At 34.2% G+C, this 26348-nt stretch overlaps 3 protein-coding genes across 5 annotated transcripts; 1 reads left to right on the forward strand and 2 right to left on the reverse strand.

Annotated features, from left to right (window-relative positions):
- Positions 1-1603: 1603 nt before the first annotated feature.
- On the reverse strand, positions 1604-7899 carry LOC118050085 (DEAD-box ATP-dependent RNA helicase 37). Its single transcript, XM_035060319.2, has 7 exons — positions 7742-7899; positions 6806-7603; positions 6621-6704; positions 3839-4081; positions 3268-3435; positions 2669-2782; positions 1604-2307 (listed from the first exon to the last, which is right to left on the reverse strand). The coding sequence occupies exons 2-7, from the start codon at positions 7544-7546 to the stop codon at positions 1825-1827; spliced, it is 1833 nt and encodes a 610-aa protein (XP_034916210.1). The 5' UTR covers positions 7547-7603; positions 7742-7899; the 3' UTR covers positions 1604-1824.
- A 3966-nt stretch (positions 7900-11865) lies between these two features.
- On the forward strand, positions 11866-17068 carry LOC118050074 (serine/threonine-protein phosphatase PP2A catalytic subunit). 3 transcript variants are annotated; one of them, XR_004687802.2, is made up of 12 exons: positions 11866-12217; positions 12555-12611; positions 12728-12811; positions 13269-13340; positions 13911-13982; positions 14356-14396; positions 15132-15198; positions 15811-16002; positions 16142-16231; positions 16326-16433; positions 16511-16805; positions 16932-17068. XR_004687802.2 is itself a non-coding variant. In XM_035060302.2 (11 exons), the coding sequence occupies exons 1-11, from the start codon at positions 12125-12127 to the stop codon at positions 16574-16576; spliced, it is 942 nt and encodes a 313-aa protein (XP_034916193.1). In that variant the 5' UTR covers positions 11866-12124; the 3' UTR covers positions 16577-16869. The 3 variants fall into 3 exon arrangements, 2 of the variants coding, with proteins under 2 accessions (XP_034916193.1, XP_073261532.1); XM_035060302.2 differs by lacking the exon at positions 16932-17068 and having other exon boundaries at positions 16511-16869; XM_073405431.1 differs by lacking the exons at positions 11866-12217; positions 12555-12611; positions 16932-17068 and having other exon boundaries at positions 12804-12936; positions 16511-16869.
- On the reverse strand, positions 16965-21503 carry LOC118050063 (lipid phosphate phosphatase delta). The gene is made up of 8 exons (XM_035060293.2): positions 21049-21503; positions 20806-20901; positions 20649-20723; positions 20370-20500; positions 19842-19945; positions 19625-19753; positions 18822-18937; positions 16965-17491 (listed from the first exon to the last, which is right to left on the reverse strand). Exons 1-8 carry the CDS (start codon positions 21208-21210, stop codon positions 17081-17083), a joined length of 1224 nt encoding a protein of 407 aa, XP_034916184.1. The 5' UTR covers positions 21211-21503; the 3' UTR covers positions 16965-17080.
- Positions 21504-26348: the final 4845 nt, after the last annotated feature.

Consider the following 26348-nt stretch of genomic DNA (forward strand, 5'->3'; position numbering starts at 1 on the left):
TAAACAAATGTCATAGGATATATTCCCAGATGTTTTTCCTCAAATATCAAGATGTTTCTAGCATTCCATATAGTCCAGACAGTGTTAAACATAAAGCCCTCCCAAACAGATCTTTCGAACTTACAACTTTTTTCCTATATAAGACCTAGCCATTGACATTGAAGGTCATCAAGGGCATATGGCATTACGCGACTTAGACCTCTCTAAGCTACAATTTTATTCCATAGTTTCCAGACCACTAGGTAATACATGAGAATGTGGGAGTTAGTTTCTAAATGATGCTTACAAAAAGGCAATGTCCTCGTAAGGGCTCAAGATGTACCTCTTCACTAGGAAGCCTCTTATGCAAAGGCTTTCATTTAAGGCCAACCATAAAGTCATTTCTGTTTTTAGAGGGCAAATAGATTTCTAGACATCTGTAACATAAGGTTTTAGATCCAGTATACTTGATCTTTTCAAGGGCAAGCATACAAGAGTTTATAATATAGCCTTCATCCCTCCCCCATTCCCAAATCAATATGTCTTCTTTCAATCGATGAATAACTACAAGATTAAAATCCGTACTAGTAATGGTAGAGCAGATACCTCACCAGATTTCTAAGCAGAACTAAGCCTTTGTAATCAAATTAGCTCTACTTTTGTTAACATGACAAAGCTCATGTTAAAAGTTAGATTATAGATTAAGTAGGTTAACTCAAGTTGAATTCGATCAATTCAAAATAATATTATTTTAAAATTTTTAAAAAATAAAACAAGGTTGTTTCAAGATTTATTATATATAACTGAGTCAATTTTCATATGATTTAATTTAAAACTCAATTTAGATCAAACTAGATAAGTGAGTTACTCGATATATCGACTAGTTAATTTAAAACTTATAATTATTTTATTATATTAAAAACCTTATTACAAAAAAAAGATTAAAAAAAAAAACTCAAAGCAACAAACTTTGCTACTTTTTTCTCCAAAATGGGTTCGTAGTAAAGGCTAGGCTTGAAAGGGTGAAAAAACGATCTGGAGACCATGTAATTACGCAAGCTCCACCAATACCTACCTATAGAGTCAAAAAAGTACCCCCGTGTTGATACAGAGACTGATCCGAAAGCAGCTTGTCTTTTATACAAAGTCTGTCTCTGTATGGCAAAAACTTCATGGCCTGCTGTGCCTGTTTTAATTAGCATTAACAATCGTGGAAAATTAGTAAATCCACATCCTCATATAACCTTACCCGACCCGACTATTTTCAACTGCTATCACCAGGGATGTTTTCCCTCTGGAATCCTTGACAAGTGATGTGGAGGATGAAACCGGACACGAAGAGTCTGAGAAGGAAGAGGTTGAAACAGGCGATGACTGCTCTGAAGAAACCTCTGAAATGGAACTTTGTGTTTGTGCTCGTTTGCATGCGTGTGTTTTGTTTGAATTTTATTCAGTAAATCATGCGTGTGTTTTGAGGAAGAGGTTGAAACAGGTGGAAAAAGCTTGTGATACTATTTCTGTTTTTTTTTTTTTTTCCTTTGCAAATACTGAGTCCATGCTACAATTTGTTGAGTTCGAAATGAAATTACTGAAAACAAGGAAATCGTTTTATATGCAAAAACAATGACGGCCTAAGTAATTCAATTTTTAACATTCAAATATCTAATGTCTTACCTGATCAAATCAAGTAGGTTCACCATTTTGAGAAGGCCAGGGATTAACCCCACAGCAACTTTTTGCATAAAAGACAATTAAAGGCTACTGGAGGATGAAAAAAATTAATCCTCTAATTGTGAAAAGAACGTTATATACGCATGAGAGCTGAATCCAGAAAATGGTATGATACTAATCCCAAGCACTGGCCACGGCTGGATTGTACCCCCCACCATAACCAGCAGGAACCCCATATCCACCGTTACTGTTCCCTCCATAATATTCTGTACCCTTGTTAATAGAACCCTCTCTTCTGAAATCACGACCACCAAAGCGGGTTCCCGCGGAGCGCCGATTCTTGCCACCACTATGCAAAACCCGTGAAGCATAACGAGTGAGCCATGCAGGTACTACTTGATTTGCTTCTTGCATTAGATCAGCTAAAGGTCTTGCTAATGACATATTATTTTCGTTAAAGAAAGCAGTAGCCAGCCCTGTATTTCCAGCTCGTCCTGTTCTCCCTATCCTGTGAACATAATCATCAATGTCATTTGGAAGATCAAAATTCACCACATGAGCCACATGGGGTATATCAAGACCCCGTGCTGCCACATCTGTCGCTACTAGAATTGGCGTCTTCCCACTCTTGAATGATCTAAGTGCCATTTCTCTTTCCTGTACACCAACATGAAGGAAGTCATGTTGAAGACATAACTGGTAATAGCATAGTGCAAGCAAACAACAACAACAACAAAAAACAATTGAACACTTTGGAGCAAGTATCTGCTACCTTCAGAATTTTTGTTTTCTATCCAAAATGAAGAAAGCCATCTGATCTTTATCCTAAACTGTAATATCACTTTCTCGCAGTTTACCAAAGAAAAGAATCTAAACTAACTACCTTATGCCATTGAATCATCGTTATAAAAATAAAAAATAAAAACAATATTAAGCTCATCAATGCTGTACAGTATTGCATAAATAGCAATCCCATAGAAACAAAGTAAAGAACACATGCCCAAATCGGACAACTTACCTGTTGTGTTCTATCACCATGAATTGATGTAGCAGGAAATCCATTGACATGTAACAAATGTTCCAGTGAGTCGGCTCCCTTCTTTGTCTCCACAAAAACTAATGTCAGAGAATGCTGCGAATTTAACAAAAATCTGTTGTCATTGCAGTGCTAAGTATTAACGTACACTTTTAGAAAAGGTTTTTCTTTTGGTGGCTGCCAATCATTCCTCTCTTCTCTCTCATTCACATACTTTCCATCTCCTGATAAGACCTGTCTCACCTTTTCCTCAATTAACTCCTTTTAAAAAGTTTTAATCTTTTTTTATGAGCCTGTTTGCATCCTTCACTTCCTCACCTCTCTCTTAACACACTCATTTCCTCTTCTGGTAAGGCAGGTCGTCATCCTTTTTCCTCAATTTTATCCTTTTAGAATATGAATTGTTACGCTTTACCCTTCTTGTCATAGGATAAATCAAATAGTGTAAGTTTTTAATGAGGTTGGAAGAGACAAACTCCTTTCCCTTAATCAATATGAATAAATCAAATCACCAGTAATTTTGCTAGAAAACAGATTATTAGGTCATATAAAATTGCAAGTCAGCAAGTTGTTCACTGTACCTTGCTATTAACTTCAGTTTCTCTTTGAGCATGAAGAAGGTCCATGAGATGACTTCTCTTGTCAATCTCTTGAACATATTCAACTCTTTGAACAATTAAATCAGTACTTGATCCAACCCTTCCAACAGCCAAAAATATGTAATTTGAAAGAAAATCAGATGCAAGTCTCTGCATGTCAACCAAATTGCAAATATCAGTCAGATGCAATTGAAATGGCAGTTTTCAATGGAAATCAACAAGCAACCATCACCATGTGAATGGTTATCACCCAAAAAGACTGCAATAACTACGAGATAGCAAATAGTATTTGCCTGCCTGAGTAGGCAATTATCCAGACAGAACCAAAGGTGCATCAAGGAACAGAACAATAAACTTTAGCAGTCAAGATACTTTATACCATAATTTAGCAACAAAATAGATAAATACATATGCACACTCACTGAAAAAAATTACTTCCAACACTATGATAACCAACATAGAAAATCCAGACATTTTAGTATATATCAATTACTGAGCTTCACAAAGATAAGAGAGGAAACTAACACGAACACCAAAAGCAACTAAAGCAAACCTGTATTTCTTTAGGAAAGGTGGCACTAAACAGCATTGTCTGCCTCATGCCACATGGGGGCATGTCCATTTGTTCCACTATCTTTCTAATCTGAGGCTCAAACCCCATATCCAGCATCCTGTCTGCCTCATCAAGAGCCAAATATCTAATCATCTGCAATGATACTCTGGCCCTCTCAAGCAAATCCACTAACCGTCCAGGAGTGGCCACAAGAATATCAACCCCTCTCTCAAGTTCTCGGAGCTGACCAAGCAAAACAGAGCTAGTGAACAATTAAACTAGAAGACAAGCACTCCTTCGACACGCTACAAAGGCAAAATAATGCTAAAGGGTGGTCACAAAAGGCAAAAATAAAATAAAGAAAATCATACATCCTGTATTCTAAGCAATGCAATTGACGTTGATGCTGTAAAAGCATGTATAACCCTTTCCCTTGCAATTCCCCAAATCGAGCAAGTAGCTTCGTAGTAAAATTTTATGAAAGTTTTATGATGGTCTCTAAAATATTGTCCTGCCTCCCTACCAGCTCCCTTGTACCATAATGTTCATGCTAGGGTTGAATTTGGTATGGAGATAAAATGTTACAAGAATAAATGATAAGGGTCTTTGGCTGTGTTACTGGCAAGATAGAGGTACGATGGTATTGCTGGTGATGCTATAGCAGTTGAGGTGGTCATTGTGTGGGGTGGTAGTAGGTGGCAGCGGCATGGTTATAGTAGTTTGAATCACCTTTAACCTTGACCTCTTTATTGTGGCCATATCATCTATTTTAACAACCTCCAGAAATCACTACCACTGAGTAGGGGTGTTCAAAATAACCGATTAACCGAGAAAACCGAGAAAACCGAAGAAAAATTAACCGAAAAAACCGAACCGAAATGAAAAACCGATTAAACCGATTGTCAAGACCATAATTTTTAACAGGTCCGGTTCGGTTTCGGTTTTGAACCAAAAACCGGAACAAACCGAACCGGACCCATTAAAAACCAAAAGTTACCCATATCTGAGGTATAAATAGTTAAATTGTAACCTAACCCTAATAATTAATGTAACCTTCCTGTCTCTCACAAAAGCAGCCGCCCCCCCCCCTCTCAATTAATTTCTAAACTTCATTTCCCGTTTCCTCTCAATTAATTTTCCAGCTTCCCAATCTTCCTCTTAATTAATTTCTAGTCTTCCTCTCCCCTCTTAATTAATTTTTATTCTTCCTTTCCCGTTTCCCAATCTTCATTTCCAGTGGGTTTGTTGAATGAGCTTTCAATGCAAAGGTTATATTTTTCAACTTCACATACAAAAATTGATATCCAATGATCTTTGTCACTTCTTGTATCTTTTTCTTGTTTTTATCTTTCCTTCCTTTTCATTCTTAGTTGTCTTTATTGTGGTAAGTATTTGTGGTAATGGTTGAGATCGATGGGACTAATGGCAATGGAAATCATGGAGGAATTATTTTGGATATTAAAGATAATTTTTCTTCATCTAGCTCCATCAAGAAAGTTTCTGTCTTGAATTTCTGTGCCTTTCATGCAAACTCCTTGCCATATGAAAAATCTGGATGATGGATTAGGTTTCCCGGTTTTTTACCAAAAAAACCGGATTTAACCGAACCGGTCTGGTCCGGTTTGAATCGGTTTTCGGTCCGGTTCGGTTAATATTTTACAAAATTAATGTAACTCGGTTCGGTTGGTTTTTTAAGTCTAAACCGAACCGAACCGAACCGTGAACACCCCTACCACTGAGGCACTTGCAAATCATAGTTTCCCCACAAAGATAAAATTGATCCAAAAGTCAAATGAGCATATTGGACCCCTATGACACTAACTTCCTCACATCAACCAATTACAAAGAGACATCTAATTCTAGGAAAAGTGTACATCAATAAATGAATGAATGAATATCTGCAATGCAACAGCATAATGGAGCATGCAGGATACTAAAAAAAAATGATAGGTATGAAGAGAGTATCCCCAAAACAAGTGAGATAATAGTCAAAATATTTCAATGAGAAGCACCCCCAGTAACCTAGCATGTACAGCAACAAAGCTGTAAGTGTGCTTAGAAATATGATGCAAACAAGGCCATAAGGACTGATGTTTCAATTGTATGAGACATTTATTATCACCCATAAAATTTGTGACAAAAAAACGAAGCACATAATGACAGACCTATATGAAGATTCCAAACATTAGTGCAAGCCTGCATACATGTTCACATTTTTTAAATAAATCATTTAAAGAAATTGTCAAATCAATGCAAGTCATGTGGGAATCATTAGAAGAATGAGCAATTTATCTTAGTCATTTTGAGCATGGTTTAGACTGGAAATTTGGGAGATGTGTCAGTTCTAGTACATCCAGAAATGACAACTTACTGGTCAGAAAAAACAAGTGTGCTGCTAAGGAGAATGTTTCTTCATTTTTCTAATATTAGTGCCACAGCATGTTCCCAAATTTACTAGTAATCCAAACAATTTCCAGTAAAGAAGATATCATTCAAAATGATAACACAGAAACAAGCCATAGCTATCACCTAAAAGTGAGGGAAACCCATCCAAGCGTTTCCTTATTATGCCCCATGTTGCCACATAGGCGGGACAAGTGGACTCTGGTCACATCTATCTCCCTCTATCATAGAATAGATGCAGGAGATAAAAGACGAGCATCGATGATAGAATAGTTTTAAATGAACAAAAACATTTTAAAGATAATGGATGCAAGAAGAAGAAAACCATACAAAAGATATTCTGTAGTGATAGAAAAAATGAATTCCACATGATTTAAACCTGTTGGTTCATTGGTGCGCCTCCATAAACAACCGCCACCTTGACACCAGTTTGATAGGAAAACTTTTTGGCTTCATCATGTATCTACAGTCATATTGCAAGTAAAAGGATAATAAGAAAAACAAGTCATATAAAGACATTGCATGTTCCAGAATGCACATAACTAGCCTGAAACAGAATAACACCTGACTCGAAAGCTCCCTAGTAGGAGAAAGAATAAGAGCCAGAGGGTACATTGTCCTCCCTCCATGCGGTCTCTGTACATACTGCTCCCGCATAATTCCAGCAATAATTGGAAAGCAAAAGGCAGCTGTCTTCCCTGAACCCGTCTGAGCACAAGCCATCAAGTCCCTCCCAGCAAGCAATATTGGGATAGCATTACGCTGAACTGGAGTCGGCTTCACATACTTACACCTCCGAATATTCTGATTCACTGCCTCACCCAAGTCTATATCCGCAAATGTATTCACAGGCGGTGGCACATTGTGCCCACTCGTCTCCACCGGAATGTCCTCATACGCGTCAAAGTTAATTCCCGTATTCTCTTGTTCACCAAAAGCCGGCTCTACATCACCATCATCACCAAACGGATTCACCTCACGCTCCCTCCCGCGGTCCCACCCACTACTTCTATTATTCCAACCACCACCTCCTCTGCCACCAGAACCATAACCGGAACGCCCATGATCCGGTCTCGAACCACCACCACCCCATCGAGAACCACCCACAGGCCCACTATAACCTACACGATCATTTCCTAGTGAGGGAGCAGCAGGTGGTGGAGCCAGAGAATCAGAAGATGGCGGCTGGTTACGAAGGTGTGGTGGAATGTAAGTAGCACGGGTAGGACGCAGACCAGACGAACCAGAAGCTGCTGCATTCTCGTATGCAGAGCTGGCCACAGAATCTGACCATGAAGTTCTCATAATTGCTTGCAAATCACAACGAAATTACAGCTGAAAAAAAATCCAATTCCAAATTCCCTAAAACGAACATCAGAAACTTGATCAATCCCAATTGCAACAAAAATTAAACCTCAAATAAATAAAAAAACACAGATGTTAAAAATTAGAGTACCAAAGGTGGAAAATAAAACTAAACGGAAGGCAAGAGAGAGATACCTGAAGTGGTGTTGTGTTAATTGAGTTTAAAATTCGAATTAAGAAACCCTAGTTTGCTCTTTATTTTACTTTAGTTTTTTTTCCAATTATTATTATTATCAAGTATCGGACACGGAGCTAAAATATCGCTACGGATGTTTTCCTCGATTATAGTTGATTCTAGATTAAAGGCTTGCGCTTCGCTGCGTTTTGGAATTATTATTTTTTCAGTGTAAAAAATGATATCCAAGTGTTATTATTGGATTTTAAAAAACAAAACAAATTCATGATTCCATACCATAAAAAGAGCTAAAAACAATAATGATGGTTAATCTCCTAAAATAAAAATATAAAAAAATTCAATAACAAAATATTAAAAAACAAAGCACTGGTAAAACCATGTGAGGTTGTCGAGCAAAATATAATCATTATTAATAAGTGGCTGGCGCAATGTTACAGATCTATCATTTTTTTTCTCGCATAAAAGATATCAAGACGAAAGAGTTTTTAAAAAAATAAAAACAAAATTTAAGATTATGATCATTGACTCAAAATCCAAAAATATTAAAAAGTAATGAAAAAATGATTGAGCCAAACCTGGTGAACTTGTTGAACCCATAACTCAAGATATAATGCCCATTAAAACCAAACGCTAATGGGTCCACCCGAAGCAGAATCCAAAGCTATTTTGGATCTTTCTAGTACATGACCCATCTCAAATGGACCCTGTTGGGCAGGACCCAACTTAATATATTCTTTTTAGGTTTGACAGATCTAATCTCAATATATTGTTTTTTAAAAAAAATATGAGAACATTAAAAATATTAATTTAAAGTAAATAAAACAATAAAAAAATTCAAAATTTATTCAAAGCATTTTTGAAATGCCAAAACAAACATGCTTTAATAAGAAAATTCATCCCAACCTTAAATGAAAAAACAATTATCATCAAGAAAAGAAAAAAACATTTCAAGAGGAAAAAAATTTGGAAATATCTTAAAATATTTTTAAAAATATATATTAAGATAAAAATTTTTATTTGTTAAAATCTATTTTTTATATAATCACATCAAAATATTACAAAAACATCTTAATATGAACTAAGAAAAAAATAATAATTCAAAGTAAATAAAGAAATGAAAATTTATCAAATTTTTTCCAAGAATCCCTGATCAGGTAGAATTGAAAGTATGGTGGAAGAAGGTGAAAAAACACAAGAGGATTTCTATCATCAGGATTATGCGAAATCTCCCTATGATGTAGAGAGCGTTTCTAAAAATTTTCATTTTTTTGATCTAAAATTATATTTTTTTTATGTTTTGGATCATTTTAATGCGCTGATCTCAAAAATAATTTTTTAAAAATAAAAACAAATCATTTTGATACATTTTCGGCATGAAAAATACTTTAAAAAACAACCGCAACCACACTCTCAAACAAAACGTTTTTTTAGAAAAGGGTTCTATGGAAAAGCAGAATCTCAAGTACTTTTAACTTTATGCCCATCTTGCTTCTAGTAATGCAAATGAAAATTCTCATTAGGATGCATCTTATAGAAATCTGGTTATCCCTATTAAGTTATAAGTAGCTTACTATATGAAGAAAATATTATTTTGAAGTAAATAAAAAAATTAAAAATTTTAAAATTTATTGGATCTGGCGTCATAGCCAAACACAATCTTAGCATATTTTTTAAAAATAATAATACAAAAACATAAAAAAAAATATTAATTTGAAGCAAAGAAAAACACTTAAAAATTATATAAAAAAAATCAAAGAATGTTCAAAATGCAAAATCAAACATGATTTAATTAGGAAATTCAACCCAACCTGAAACGGAAAAAAATTATCATCACCCAACTTTTATATAATATATAAAAAAAATCTCATCAATTTATTTTGAAAAATAAATTTAAATCAAAGAAGGCAAAGACAAAGAAATTTATATAGGTATGGCTGCTGGGTCTGGAAACCAGTCATCGTTATTGATCAATGGTCTTCCATTAATATTTAACGGTGGTGTTATATTGTACTGAAGAAGATACATATATTTACAATGTGCATAGGCATAAAGAGGCACGGGGGATTGAATTCTCATGTACGTGATAACATAGATTTCCAATTTGTCCACCGAAGGAAATCAATTGTTTTGTTTTTACAATCTTCCTATGTCGATGTTCTTGGGGTCATTTGCTTTGAATAGCCCTACCAGGGGAGTAGGCAATTTCAGTCTTAGCTTTTCTTGTAAACGACTCTGGTCTTTTCTTTTCGTTCTACTTGAGTTGTGGTTTTTGACTGGGCCTTAAGAAACTGCTCACATGCCTAGATAGCTTTTCAAAATCTACAAACGTTTTTGCATCAGCATGACCCAACACCTACTTGGGTTTAGCACCATTAAAACTAAATGTTATGTTGGGTCCTGCACACGTCAAGATCCAAAGCAATTTTGGGTCTGCATTAGCATAACCCAAAGTTATTTTAGGTCATGCACATGGCAAGACCCAAAGCTATTTTAGGTTCTGCAAAAAAAAACTTCCTCTTTGGGTCTTGCAAAAAAAAATTTCAAGAGAAAAAAAATAAAATTGAAAATATCTTAAAATATTTTTTATATAATCACATCAAAATATTAATTTGAAAATATTTTTTCAATATATATCTTTTTAAAAAAATTATTTTGAAGTAAAGAAACAAAATTTTAAATTTTCAAATTTCCTAGGTCTCACTTCGCAGCTAGACACAATGTCAATATATATATATATATTAAAAAAACAATTATTTTGAAGTAAAGAAAGAAATTTAAAATTCTCAAATTTTCTAAGTCTCGCTTCGCAGCCAGACACAATCTCAAATTCTCAATATAATTTTTTTAAATAAAATTATTTTGAAGTAAAGAAAAAAAAAATTAAAATTGTCAAATTTCCTGGGTCTTGCTTCGCAGCTAGACACAATTTTGATATATATTTTTTAAAAAAACTATTTAAAAACTAATACAAAAATAAAAAAAAATTAATTTAAAGTAAATCAAAAAATTAAAAATTAAAAATTTCATGGGTCTGGCTTGTCAAAAGTTATTTCAAAAATTAAACAAATTAATGTTGTTGGATCTTCCTGTGAGGCATGACCCAACAATTTGGCATATTTTGGAAGTGTTTTGGGTCTGCCTTGAGCGTTGGGTTTGGTAACCAAGCCAGACCCAACAGATTTTGGCAGAGAAAGCAACACGACCTTTTAGGTTTTGCTTGGGCAGGACCCATCTCTAATGGGTTGAGCAGGACCCAACGCCATTGGGTCTTGGTGTCAGCATGACCTAATGCTCTTGTGTTTTTAGTTGAGAATTGCCGCTGGGGGTGTGACCTTCTCTGCCACAAGCCATTGAGTTTGGCTTTGGTAGTTAGGTTGAACATTGTTGGGTCCAGTTGACAATCCAAACCTAAAACACTTACAAAAAATGCCAATAGTATTGGGTTTTACCTCCTAGCCAGACCAAGTAGAGTACTTGATTGTCAAAAGCAAGTCTTTTTTAATTACCACGCTAACCTTTTCTAGGCTTCCTTCCTTGTGGCTACCAGTGCAATAGCATATTCCCTGTTGGATTACCTTTTCTAGCCAAATGATATTGATATTTTTTAGAAGTATTTTGGATCTGGATTGTCAGCCAAACCTAACAGCGTTGGGTCCGGCTACCAAAGCCAGACCCAGCGGCTTGTGGCATAGAAGACAATGTTTCTAGCCACAATTCTTGACTAAAAACATAGGAAAGGAACGCCCTCCAGGATGCTATAGTGTTGTCTACAATGAAAATACTCTATGGCTATAGTTACAATTCTTGACTGAAAATACAAAAAATGAACGCTTTTTAAGATACTATAGTGCCATCAACAGTGTAAATATTCTATAGCTAAAATGTTGTCTACAGTGCAATATGTCTGTATCCATAATAAATTTATAGTGTTTATATAATATTTTTCTATAATAATTTGTCTTTGGATCCACGGTAAATTGAAATCCCACAAGTTTTAGAGTTCTGTTAAATTTTTAGATTTTCATAATGTTTTAATTTATTTTATTTATTGAACGACTTTTTTAATACTAAGAGCCTATTATTATAACTTTTAAAGTTTCTGAAATCATTTTCTCACAATATTCATACACAAATTCTAAATCTCATAAAAACAATTTTCAAAAAACAAAAAAAAAAAGGGAAGGGAAATTATTTTTCTTTTCAGCCTCTTAACCAAAGTATCAGACTGTGCTGTCTCGTTCACTACTCTTCCCGAAAGAAAAACTGCGAAAAAGAAAGACACGAGGGAGTAAAATTTGCTTGATTCAATCCAGGCTTAGGCTTACCCTTCATAGGGATATCTCATATCGGTAAACCCGATTCGGTGCTAAAGATCGATCAAGATGGGGACGAATTCGTTATCTTTTGAATCAATCACGGATCTTGATCAACAGATCGAGCAACTCATGCAGTGCAAGCCTCTCTCTGAACCTCAGGTTCTGCTCAATTCTATTTCTATTTTATTTATGAAAAATTCGAATCGAATTACCTAATTTAACATTTGATTAGCGTTTTTAATTGTTATTTTAGTAGTTGGATTCAACTGGATTTAATTGTTTCTCTGTTTTTTTTTTGGCAGAGAAAGAAAAGAAAATATTGTGGTTAAAATAGAAATGATTTCCAAAATAACTACTGTTTGCTTTTACTGATGCGGTCGCACAACGCGGGAAAGACTTAGGGTTTTATTTATTTATTTAGATGCGTTTTTTTCTTGTTTATTTATGGTAAGGAATGGCGCGAGCTAATCTTTTTTCTTGATTTGTTTCGGTGTAGGTTAGGGCATTGTGCGAGAAAGCTAAGGAAATACTAATGCAAGAAAGCAATGTTCAGGTTTAACTTATAGTCCCCCCCCCCCCTTCTTTTTTTGGTTTTTGAATTCAACTGGTCTGTTGGTATGTGCTGGGATTAAAAGATGTTGAGTTTGTTGAATTGTTTTTGGATGACAGCCTGTGAAAAGCCCTGTGACAATATGTGGCGATATTCATGGGCAGTTTCATGATCTTGCAGAACTTTTTCGGATTGGAGGGAAGGTATCAGTTCTGACTATGACACCACTTTGTAGTTTTTCAACTCTTCTGTTTCAGATGAGGGCTTTGTCTTAAATAGTTTACTGAGACCCGTGCCAAATGCTTTTGAAGATTCCAGTTATTCTGAGGTATAGTCAAGTAGATTGTCATTGGTCAGGAAACTGCTCGTTTTTGTTCATTGTGCTGTGGATTCTTTAATTCATGTAATTTAAAGTACTAACTATTGGTTTTCACCTTATGTTTCAAGTGTGGTCTTTTGGGTACATTTAAAGTGGTAACCATTCTTTTAACAATTTGGATAAAGTTATCTTTTGATTAGTCTTTTGGGTCATTGTGAATGTATCGATGGTCTTTCTTTTTTTTCTTTTTTTTTTGCATTCATTTGTTGCTTTTGTGCCCATAATTTGTTACTATCTAATTCCCACATGAGACTTGTGACTGTTTTTAAATTTATTGACAGTGTCCTGATACCAATTACTTGTTTATGGGGGATTACGTGGACCGTGGCTATTATTCTGTTGAAACTGTGACGGTATGTACACAATCCATCCTGTCATTTGCTTTTTGTTGCTTCATTAATTGATTAATAGTATAAAGGGTGTAGAACATGTCACTCCTTGCTTACATATAATGACAGAAAGAAGATCTTATGTCCATGATAGACTAGCAGCCCTGATTCCATTACATAACAGGTTTTTTCTTTCAATAAATCTGTTAGGTAATGTAATCAAGGCTGCTAGTCTATCATGAACATAAGGACCTTTGGTGCCGAGGCTTGTTCTTCTTCCCACAATATCATGATAGTGATTGAAGCAGCCAGAGAAAAAAAATTAAAAATAGTTTAGTGGCACATTAAATGATATTAATGTGTTGCAATTTCTAGTGTTGGGAATCATTTTTGAAAGATGGTCCTTGAATTTCATATTTGCTCTCCTATGATGTTTGGTTCAGCTAATATAAACTTAAATTGCATGCTGACATTCTTTGCCTTTTGTTTGACTTAATTTTAACAAAAACTTCCTTTCTCAACTCAATCTGAGGATATAAATGGTCTGACATTTGGAAGGTCGTAATTCGTGACACTTTTTAATAATTTTTCCAGCTCTTGGTGGCATTGAAAGTGCGCTATCACCAGAGGATTACCATTCTTAGAGGAAACCATGAAAGTCGTCAGGTACTTCATTTTGTCTGTCATGCTTTCATGATGAGTTTTTATGTATTACCAACCACTACTGTAATGCTTGGATCCTGAAGATTGTGTGGGTGATGATATTTCTATTTCTTTTACAAATGCTACTGTGTGAACTTGTAAGTTTGATGTATAATTTTAAATAGTTTAGTGTATGATTGACATCTCGTCAACTATATTTATGACCAAATTTCAGAGAGGTTGATGTTCAATGTGGGTTTCTTTAAGATGTCATACTTAGTTTTATTTGGACAGTTGAAGTTAAATTTTAATTTGCACTAATTGTGTTTACTTCAGATTGTGGGCCATGTGCTGCATATGGAAACACTAATTGCTTTCATTATTTTTCCCCTTGCAGATTACTCAGGTTTATGGGTTCTATGATGAATGTCTACGAAAGTGAGTTTACTTTTTGATAGCAGCTTAGGTGTTAATAATAGTAGTGTTGAAGTATTATATTCAAGTTATGGCATTCAACCCCCCTATTTGGACTAGCATGCAGCTCTTGCTTGTTTATCTCTATTCTTAATTTTTTTTCTTCCATGTATCAAGTTCGTTTGACTACATGCTCAAAGTATACAGTAACTTATTAATGCGCGTCACCTTTACTTTAACTGATCATGTTTTGCTGTAGTTGGACTTGTCTTAATCCAAATTAAATGCTCCTTTCGGAATTCTGTTGCCGGTTTCTTACATCTTCATTGCTTGTGAAGTTTCTTGATTATCTGGTTGAAGTTAGGTGAACTTTTTCATTACTGTTTATTCTTGTGCATTCCATTCTGCTTCTGTATGCTAATACCGAACACTTCTATCTGTTCATACATTTGACATGAATTTATTTTTTACTACAGATAACTTCACTTCTTAAAATATGGAATTTAATTAGTAGCACTTTGGTATAATTTAACATGCACTAATTTAGTGATGGAAAGAGTTAATTAATTTATGAAGTTTTGTTAATAAGTAGTATTAAAGTGGGGGGCTAGTTTTAATGTCTGAGCTGCTGGTGGTATACCCTTCTAGATTCTCTTCGATGATTTGACATGCTTAACACACTATCATGCAGAACTTTTGTAAATTTTGCTAGTTTCTTGCAAATATCTGATATTACTCTTTTCTCATGACATATTACAGGTATGGTAACGCAAATGTTTGGAAGATCTTCACAGACCTTTTTGACTATTTTCCATTGACTGCTTTGGTTAGTAAGACTTGCTATATCTGGGGCGTACTGTTGATTTTCCTGTAAAAAAACCTGGGTGTGTGGGAAAAATAAATAGGGAGACATTAACCAGCCTACTCTAATCCCTAGCTAGATATAGAAGAGATGCTTTGTAGCTGATTCATGTTGAGTTCTTTTTTATTCTTTCCACCTTTGAGTTTCACCATTATTACTGCTATTCTCACTTTGATAATGTTCTTGTTAAATTAGCTTTTTGAGTTTGTATCATTTGGTAAATCATGACTGTTTGCATTTCCTAGTATTCCGGTCTTTGGAAGCTCCACCTCACATTTCTCCATGTTCATAATGTTCCCTCTAAAACAGTCTTAATGGCTATTTACTAACATAGTTATAACTTAATTTTGCATTTCTCACTGAATATATCACATAAATTGTTTCATATTATATTGAGGAATCCCTTGGGCGAGTTTTTCATCTTTTTATGGTGTTGTAGAAAGCTAGATCAACAACAGTGTTGGGACAAGCCAGTGCAGTAAAAACTAATGGTTTGATGGAAGTTGAAATGAATCATTGTTTATTGGCTATGTTTGGTAATTCCTGAAGTCCCTTTTTTCCTTTTTTTTTTTGTAGGTCGAGTCTGAAATATTTTGTTTACATGGTGGATTGTCCCCAACCATAGAGACCCTTGATAACATAAGGAACTTTGATCGTGTTCAAGAAGTTCCTCATGAAGGAGCCATGTGTGATCTGTTGTGGTCTGATCCAGATGACAGATGTGGTTGGGGTATATCACCTCGTGGTGCTGGATATACCTTCGGCCAGGTAACTTAAGCTCCATGTATTCCACCTCAATTTGTACAAAGAATGTCATTTTTATCCAAGTTACCATTGAGATCATCTGTTACCATGGTGATCTCATTTCTCCTGAATTCTCTGGATCTACTTTTGTTATTTTATGCAGGATATATCTGAGCAATTTAATCATACAAACAGCTTGAAGTTGATTGCTAGAGCACACCAGCTTGTCATGGACGGATTTAATTGGGCCCATGTAATTATCAATCTTAAAATTCATGGATGTTATCTGCACTTTCATGTGTGGACGAAATCTCAGGTTTGGGGATGACATTGTTTCTTTGGCACAGGAACAAAAGGTGGTTACCATATTTAGCGCCCCTAATTATTGTTACCGCTGTGGAAACATGGCCTCCATATTGGAAGTCGATGACTGCAACGGGCACACATTCATCCAGGTATATTTTCCCAGCTTATATTCATCATACATAATGTTAGCGCTTGCCTCTAATTACAGATTTCTGGTGCATTACAGTTTGAGCCAGCTCCCAGGAGGGGAGAACCTGACGTCACCCGTAGAACACCGGACTACTTTCTGTAAGCAGCCTTTCATAATACCACTTGCTCTCAGATGGTTGAGGATCCTAGATGCACTGGGTTTATCATATACAAGTTTAATTATGCCCAGCTGAAGGTTGTGAGACGAGAAAAGCTTGTATTATAATAGGCAAGTTGAATGCCTCTTCTTTCCTGTCTTGTACTTGAAACCACGCTGGATTCTTTGTGGGAATAGGCTAAAGCTGATGCAGACAGCGGTCTAACATTAGAATGTAAGATTCCTGTTTAATTTCCAACTTCATCTTCTTGATGCTTTACGCTGGAGTTTTTTTGGAAGGTGCCTTCTCTCTCTGCTGTGATTGTGCATGTTGATGCTTTGTTGAAAATCTTGCTGGCAGGATCGGTTGCCGAGCAAGAGATGTAATCATCGATGACAAAAATTATACCATCATATACAAGAACAAGATATGTTACATTGTCGTTAGAACACGTTTTCGACCATATGCCTATAATGACACGCACAACAATGACAAGGATCATTACAAATTTACAACCTCAGATACGAGAAGAGAGAGGGAACAAGATCCACCACAGACCAGGCGAGGCCCGAGTATTGGAGGAATCTAATACCTGTGTCAACGTCGAATGTGTCCTGAGATGAGAAAAAGAATAGCTTCATAGCATAACCTGTCGGCTTATTCTTTTCCGATTTCTTCCCGGTAACCGATCCATTTAGCATGGGGATGTAGCTGGTTGATTTTATGGGGATGCTCAAGGTGTTTGAGACGACAGGAAGGATCCATTTAGCCAGGGCCTTGCTGCAGTACTTCACTATGAGTATTGTTGGTAAGCCCACGAGCACTCTTCCAATAAAAGATGGGATGGTGAGTTGCGGTGTAAATATGTGCGGCACTGCTTCATGGTGGAACTGGTGGTAGGTTTGCTGGACGCCGGCCACCTGACAAATATTGCAAAATTTTGCTCACGAAAGTTATTTACGTTGCTTGTTTCATAACAATAATGAAAAGCTACTTCAGACTTAACAACTCGAAAAAAAAAATCTCAACAACATCCATTTTTCTGCTTCTTGAAGTTCAAATTGACAAGAATCTTCCAGCAGGCCCAAAGCATAAAATGCAAGACTGTTGTTTGTTTAACATTTATTTATGGCAAAACGATAGCATGGGGGATCACACTACCACGCTGACAAGTGGCATGCCCATGCGATCCCAAACTCCACCTATGCTCATCAAGAGGCATATTTCACCACAACCACGATTAAATCAGAAAATTTCATTTCAAAGGACAGGACAGTGCACGGTCTGCATGCAGTTTCAGTGTGCCGGCAACCTCTATCTACTAGCTGAGAAGATTTCATCAAGAAAGAACGATAATGCATGAGAAGATTTCATGACGGCGACACAGGAGAGATGCGCTATAAACAATTTTAGGAAGTTGATACTTCATATTTGGTGCTTCATTGTTGAACAGCAGGACTGGCCATATTCTATTCCCTACGCATTCTACTTGCTGTCTCTTTGATCTTGGAATTCAAATGCCTCAAACCTTTTCCTCTATTTTCTTCCCACCACATGCAACCAGAAATGTTCCCACTCTTGTCCATATCCTAAATGGCTCTCTGCTTGCCTTTAAAGAATTTACTTGGAGACGTGCATGGCACTAATTCCCAGCTTATCCTTGGCACCATGTGATTGCCGATATGCATAAATAATCTTTTATATTGTCATCATGGATGTGGGAGCAACGTAGATTATCCACTTACCTTATAATTTGTCCCTTTTTGTTAGACCATTTTACCCCCTTTTCCATGCTTGGGCAATTAAGTGCAGGCCACCTCAACCCCCCAGCTCTCTTTCCTGTTCCTCCTCTCTTCACTATCCTATTCTCGGTTTTTTGTTCTATGCCAAGATAAGTAATGGTCTAATACCTTTTGCCTTCCCTTTTACAAATAATGAGTTAGCTTCCTTCGCTAAATCTATTTTCTTCTATGCATGGAACATGGGTTCAACAAAGCGATTTATTTTTCGAATATTTATGAAGGTTAATCAAAATGCCTCCAAGTTTCCATTATTTGTCCTTTCAGATGTTCTCTCGAGTCTCAACAATGTAGGCTTTCATTTCTCCCTATTTCAAAGAAAGATGAGAATGAAACATATAAAAGGGCAAGAACATCCCAGTGCGCATGATCTTTGATATATTTTGGTGACAGAAAAAGGCATACAAGCTAATACTATAATCCAAAGTTAATTGGGTGAGTGATTGCTTACTATTCCAAATGCAACACCAGTGAAGGCTGCATGGAACTCAAAGCTTGGAGTTGGAAGTTCTGGAGTCGGATAAGCAAACAGCAATAAAAAACTTAGGACCGCCCAGAAGGTCATAACTGCAAGTGAAATAATATATACAGAATGAGAATACAATTCTTGTGAATTTATCTAGATTAAAAGTTTTGATGCTAGATATCCATAATCTCAACCAGATCCCACCTTATGTTAAACAATACTACTAGTATTTGAACAGCGATCATGTGTTCATAATATACCTCCTTTGAGCAAGGCGAGGTTAAAGTGAACACAAAATTCATAATTCAAGCACTAAGGAATCATCCCCTGTAACCTAAACAACCCCAATCAATTATTGACAATATCCTGAGTCATGATTCAGTAAAAAGATGTGTGTCCTAGAGGGTAGATAATTAGAACTCTCAAACAGTCTTCCTATTTGTCAAAAACTTAATGTCCTGCTCACCAACTTCAGATCTGATGTGCTATTAGGAAATTTCGACTGGCATTCAAAGCCTCACAAGAGTTGATCCCATGGAAATAGGAATTTGTTCAATTGTGAAAAGACCAGAAGAGGGAAAAGGAATTCAGAATTTTGAAAACATGGAAAGGATGGAAAAGCCTCATGTGAAGGCTTCGCTTAATCATCCTCGCCAAACACACATTTCTTCCATGAATTTGTGACACTTGATTGGTCAGGAAACAATTAATATTTATAAAAGTAGCTTCTGCAATTAACTCTTACAAAATTTGAAAACCATGAATGCTAGGACCATGAGATTACGTACCATTTTGTCCTGAGACTATGAAACTGTCGACATATTCATGGACAGATAGCCAAAATGCAAGGATTGCAAAACCAATGGCAAGACCAGCTATGATATCGATTACACTGTGCATTCCAAGGTAAATTCTTCCTACCAAGGAATGAAACAAATTTCATTTTGGAAATAAAAACAAGGAAAAACAGATAATACGTCAACTTATGAAAGACAACACACTTACCCAAACCAGTGAGGCAGACAATCAAGCAAACAATGGCAAATCCCGCAAATTTCAAAGAGGCATCTTGATTTTGGGTATAGGATAGGACATAGTGCAATAGGTATCTGGCAAATTATTTGAAGAGGGTATATTTAGGACAATAAAAAACATGCTGCAGAATGTTCAGGTGAAAATTCAAAACAATATAATAACCTCATTGGAGTTTTTGAGGAGACAACAACCAACTAATTAATATTATACTCGTACAGCTAGAACCTTGACAAAATTCAAAATACGAGAGAGAAATATAAATCAGCTTTTCACCAATAAGCAAGAATCAGGAGCTTAACCACGGAAGCACACTCACTATTCTTGACTAGGGAAAGAAACAACTTCACTACTTTCTCGGAATATGCATAGAGCCTAAAAAATTAGCTGCAACTATTCTTCAATCACTAGCATAACAGTAACCGGTATAATGAGTAAATCCTATGACACAGTTCAAAAACCACATAGCAAAGATGATCACAAAAGGAGGAAGATGAATACCCAGATAAACAAATTGTGTTAAGAGTGTGGGAAGAAGGCAATCCATATTCCAAAGCATTCTCCTCCTCATCTTTCGTGGCAGTCATTCTCTTAACAGGAGGACAACTGGGTCTAGGAGCTGATACCACATCCTATAACAAATAAAACATCAACAGCGAACCAATAGAATTTATTAAAAAAAAGAAAGAGCCCGTAGCCTTATAGTTCATCTTCAAAATCAAAGAACACAACAGCAGGGGAAATGGCATGGATCAGGTCTGAAAGAAAGCAAATAAGTACCTTAATGCAGTTTCCTGAATAATCACAGATCGCCATTAATAGGGTCATTTGCCTAGCCAATTTGCCATGTCCACTCTACATGGTAAACCACCCAATTACCACCAAAACTACCATAAAAATCCAAAATAACCACTAGACAAAAAGAAATAAAGCATACCCAGAAGAGCAAAGGAAGAAAAGCAGTGTAGAAAGGCACAGAAACAACACAGGACAATCCAGAGAATAAAGCATCCAAAAATCCATGCTGGTATTTCTGCAAACGAAAGCAAAAAGAGAGAGAGGGAGGAAAAAAAAAGCAACAAAAATGAGAGAAAAAAAAAGTGAATAAAAAGAACACCTCATACACAGAATTCAAAACACGAAAAAGGGTTCTTTTATGATGATAAAAATTGATAGAAACCTGGATCTGGAGAATGATAGGAGTTCCAGTGATGACATGATGAGAAACCCAAGGTTGGACCAAAGTTCTAAGTTTTTGAGTGACATTAAGACATGAAGATATAAAAATCCATGAAACAATCCCACAAAGTGTCAAACCTTGCCATAATGCTATGCTCTCCATTAATTAATCCCTCTCTTAAATTCCCTCAAAACGAGGGATCAGAGAAAGCAAACAGAGAGGAAAGAAGACAATGGTAGCAGCGGCAACAAAGACCATGGACTTAGGAGGTCTCAGACTCTCAATGTTTACTTTTCTTTGCTTAATTCTTTATTGAAAATAATGCATTTGGGGTTTGTGAATTTTTCCGCGCAAGTAGCCGACAGGGCATTGTTGGATTTGGGTGGCAAAAGTACGAACGGCAAACACGGAAAAGAACATTCCACGGAAGCCAAAGTCCAGACGAAAAATGAAAGAAATTAGCAAATACTAATAGCAATTTATTGGGTATGACTTGGAGAGTGTTTGGGAGAGCGTGGCTTGTACAGTTTCTCCCGAGCACCTTCTGATTAATATTTGGTTAAAAATTAAACCGTGGTTTTGCTCGTAGAAATATTATCAAATTCATTTTGTGGTATTAAGTGCTAAATTTGTTTATTATTTTTTAATTATATATGTTACAGATTCATCGCACACTATTGCACAAAATTGATCTAATCTGTTTTATTAGTTTAGCTAATTAGAAATCAATTTGGTGCTTTGCTATTTGCATAATTATTAAGACTTATTAATTCTATTTCCATAATTTTTATTATTATCATTTTGTAAGAAATTGACTTAAATTCTTTTGCATGCACTTACATGTATGCATGTATATCTTTTGTAAATTGTATAGATGATCTAAATAAATAATTTGAAACTATGTTCTTGTTATGGAATTATATGAGATTTGTGATGTAAGTGATAATAAGAAAATTATGAAAAAATAAATTGGGGCGTGCTTGAGATTACTATGTTGATGATGAAAAAAAATGATTTAAATTTTATTTAGAATATTAAGTATTGAAGAACTAAAATGTTAAAAATTAAAAGGAAATTTTGTGGAAATCTTATTAAAGTAAAAGAATTCAATAGATCCTTTGAAAAATAGAATTGTGGAAAATGAGATAAATAGTTTAAGATTTATATATAAAAAATGGCCTTATTTCTTTGCAAATAGTGGGATGTTTCAAAATAAATTACAGAAGAGTGAAAGATGAAATAAGTGAAAAGGAGAATCAAAGAAAACAAGGTCAAAAGTTTCTTTGTGTCCTTATATTCTTGATTTTATATAGGTTGTCATTCTATTTTTATTTTTACTAATATCAACTTTTTTACTTTTAAATTTGTCTTTGTTTAGCTCATATTTGATTAGAAGTTCGGTTGCTCTTAAGTCATCAAGTTACATCATACCATATCATAACATGTGTCAAATAAAAATAGATTTGAAACATGTTTCATGATATGGTTTGATGTTGGTTCGAGAGTAACTTGAACTTTTTATCAAAAAAAGACTAGCTAAAAATAATAATCGTAAAAGATGAATCATCAAGTTTGATATCAAAATACTTGTACGAAACTATATATGTATGGCTATTAAACCTAGACGTATATAAAAAACTAAATATATAATAAAAAAGATTATAAGTTATTTATAATCAATAGAGTATTATAATAAAAATAAAAAAACTAGATATAATATAATGTTATCTGACATCCCCTCAAATTCAAGATGGTAAGGTTGACATGAGTTTGGGTTCGAAAACCAAATCTTGAAGTGACTAATGGATAAAGATTTTATAAAAATATATGCAAGCTAATCAATTAATTCAACTGAAAATAGAGGCTAAAAATCCATATGCAATATATTGTCAGATAAAATGACAATCATTTTTCTATGTATTTGGTATGCTAAAAAAAAAATATTATTGTGAGAATCTAGATAGCACTTTGATTGTCATGGTATGGTGTAATTACATTATAGAGTGGTTTTATTATATCTTCTAGAAGTTAATGCAACCACAAAGATTCTATTATAATATCTATTATAGCATGATACTTTATTTCAATTTGAGATCTATCAATTACCGTTTGCTTCTTGCTATACCAAGAAATAAGAAAGTCTTCTAAACAAAAGTATAAATAATTGATAGTATATTTATGATACGTGAGATCCTCATACTTAATTTGTGTCATAATATGTATAAAGTTCCAAAAAAAGAAATATTAAAATATTGAAGACCATGAAACAAAGTACCTTACACGTAATGAAGTATATGTAACCCTATAACATAATGAGTTGAATATGGTGCATCCATGAATTGGCTAATAATATGAATTAAATGAGTAATTCCTAACCGTGTGACTATAAGGTATACTAGACATTCAACTAGTTGATGATAGAGTGTAGTATCTTCAAGTGGTGTGCTATTAATTAGTAGGAGTAAGTATTCAATTATACTCACATTATTCTCCAAGGTGATGTTTTTCCATCATTAAGGCTTGGTTATAAAAGAAAGACACCATTGAACTAACAAAGACTTGGGGGCCTAAGAAATAATTAAGATTACAAAGATATTTTATCTTAAAGTACTTATGAGAAAATATTGAAGGTTGTAGATGCTTGAAATGTCATTCATCATAATAATTATATCATCAATTTATAACGAATGATAATTCTAACATCTAACACATGAATGAACAATGCAGAATCCCGAGTGCTAGACTATGATTCAATATAAGAAATAATATTACTAAAAAAGTTTGTTTAAGACTGTACAAAGCTTTGTGATGCATTAGGCTTGACTAGGAGAGATGATATATTAGAAGAGGTTGTATGTATACTTCCGTACTAAGATCACCATTTAGGAAGTCACTAGATTTGTAACCTGTTATCTGCTGTGGGTGTGGCAAAGTTTCTTTCAACATAAAAAAATGCTAAAGAAAAAATATCAAAGACTTGAGTCATTGGTTCAATTAGTAATTTAAATAATATGATTAAAAAAATGCAACAACAATAAATAAACAAAAAAAATGAAAATGAAAGAAAGGTAAAAAAGAACTCAATATAAGCCAACTCAAATTATGAAACAACTTAATGATGAAGGGCAAAATTGAAAAGAAAATAAAAAAGACAACAAAAAAAACTCAATTAAATTGGGTTAACTCAAAAACTTTGTGACCATGGACATAAGATTGAGATAATTTCATAGAAAAAAGCACAGGAAAAAATTTTGAATAACAATTTCTTATAAATCAAATGAGATCATGATAACTCTATAAAAAAAATTGAAAAGAAAAAAGATGAAGCTCAATCTCTAGCAAATAAAATATTGAAGGATAAAAATTAAGGAAATAATATAATTTAACAAAGTAAAAAAAAAACTCAATTTGAGCTCACCCGAGTTAAGATTTAAAATCTCTGACTTAGTCGTAAGGATGTAGAATCTCTAGCAAAATCTTTGACACACAATCACAATACCGAGGTGAATGCGTTCGAAAGCAAGTTGAATAATATCATGAAGCTAAATTATCAAAAAACTTAATGTTGAAGGATAAAAATGAAAGAAAAGATGTAAAAAGCTCAACTATCAAAAAGCACAATTGCATCTTTACGCCCTAGTCATTTGGATGCAAAATCTCTTACTTAGTCATGATACCAGAGAGAACACATTCAAAACCAAGTTGAATAATATCATGAAGCTCAATTGTTCAAAAAAACTTAATGTTAAAAGATAAAAAAAAAAAAAAATTAATTTAAAAAAAGCAATGAAAAAAAATGAGTTAACTTACCAAACTCGTGACCATAGAAATCATGAAATCCTTGAACCAAGTTCATTCAATAAATTTAATTTTGAAGGATGAAATCATGAAAAAATATCAATTTAAAAAACTTGGCATATGAAAAAAGATAATAAAAAGAATGAGAATCAAATTTGATAGGAAAAAAAACTCATGAATGATGAAATTATTTAAAAAAAAAAATGATTGGGGATAACCTAATTAAAAGAAAATGAAAAAAAAAAATACAATAACCAATTTCCAATAAATCAAACATTAAAGGATGGAATTGAAATATTTTAATTTTTAAAAAGATCCCAAAATACAAAGTCAATTTGTGTTAACCTTTGAAACCAGTAATCCTGGTCGTGAACCTAGGATTAACCCCGCAACAACAACAAAAATCTCAGTTAACATGAGTTAATCCACAGACCCGATGATCATGAGCACAAGATCGGGATAACTTAATAAAAAGGTAAGAAGATCGATTTTAAATAAATTAAATGTTGAATGATGAAATAGAAATAAATTAATTTAAAAAGGACATAAAAAAAAATTAACACGTGTTAGCATTTGAAGCCAGTGACTCTGGTCATGAACCCATGACTAATCATATAGAATTAAAACTGTCAAAAATAATAAAACAAATCTTAAAAAAAGATTAAAAAAAAAAACATTAGCTTTAAAAAAAAAAAAAAACAAGCCACCTCGAACAAACTTCCTAAACCTAGTCTAATCTCTAAAACTCACAACTTATAAAATCATTAAACTAGATTCATTCAAGAAGATTAATTCCCAATCATTTTGAAGTTGCCAAAGAAAAAAATAGCAATAAAAAGAAGGGGGATCAAATTTGAAAGAAAAAAAAACTATGGAAGATTAATTTTTAATATTAAAAAAAACAACCTAAAAAATTATTCCAAACAAAATAAATAACAATCAAAAAATAATGATCAAATTTAAAAGATAAAAAAATAAAAGGAGCTGAAATTACAAAAAAAAAATTGTAATTTTATAGCTTACTAAAAACATAGTAATCAAAAGAATAGAAATCAAATCTAAAAGACTAAAAACAAAAAGACAGGTGAAATTGAAAAGAAATTGTAATTTCATAGCTTATGGAAAATGGTAATAAAAAGAACATTAATCAAATACGAAAGAAAAATAAATTGTAGGGACTGGTCTGATTTTTTGAAAGGGGCTGATATAAAATTCAAGGATAAAGAGAGAGAAAAAAAAAAAAAATGACCGTCGAATGTCAAATCCAATACAGGTTAGAGCGCATGCCCCCTTTTGCATCGGGGGTGCCAAGACCTTTTAAACACTACCTTGAAAAAATCATTTGATGGTCAGACAACCCTTCACGCCCTGACCAAACAGTGCGAGGGCTATTTACATGTTGTTGCGTGCTATAACAATGCCCATGTGTATCCTTAGAATTTATAATAAAACTAATGTAAATTTTTTAAAAAAAATTCCTTAGGTGAAAGTTTTGTTAGTTT

Source organism: Populus alba, chromosome 16 (assembly GCF_005239225.2).
Source record: "Populus alba chromosome 16, ASM523922v2, whole genome shotgun sequence".
Taxonomy (NCBI): Eukaryota; Viridiplantae; Streptophyta; class Magnoliopsida; order Malpighiales; family Salicaceae; genus Populus; species Populus alba.

Coding starts and splice junctions, on each gene's coding strand:
- LOC118050085 (XM_035060319.2), bottom strand. CDS start 7,546: ATGAGAACTTCATGGTCAGATTCTGTGGCCAGCTCTGCATACGAGAAT. Junction 2,783..3,267: donor AAACTGAAGTTAATAGCAAG/GTACAGTGAACA, acceptor TTAAATTCGCAG/CATTCTCTGACATTAGTTTT. Junction 2,308..2,668: donor ATGGTGATAGAACACAACAG/GTAAGTTGTCCG, acceptor GTTGGTGTACAG/GAAAGAGAAATGGCACTTAG.
- LOC118050074 (XM_035060302.2), top strand. CDS start 12,125: ATGGGGACGAATTCGTTATCTTTTGAATCAATCACGGATCTTGATCAA. Junction 12,612..12,727: donor TGCAAGAAAGCAATGTTCAG/GTTTAACTTATA, acceptor TTTGGATGACAG/CCTGTGAAAAGCCCTGTGAC. Junction 16,003..16,141: donor CTGGATATACCTTCGGCCAG/GTAACTTAAGCT, acceptor TATTTTATGCAG/GATATATCTGAGCAATTTAA.
- LOC118050063 (XM_035060293.2), bottom strand. CDS start 21,210: ATGGAGAGCATAGCATTATGGCAAGGTTTGACACTTTGTGGGATTGTT. Junction 20,501..20,648: donor ATTCAGGAAACTGCATTAAG/GTACTTATTTGC, acceptor TATTTGTTATAG/GATGTGGTATCAGCTCCTAG. Junction 17,492..18,821: donor CTGGTGTTGCATTTGGAATA/GTAAGCAATCAC, acceptor AATATTTGTCAG/GTGGCCGGCGTCCAGCAAAC.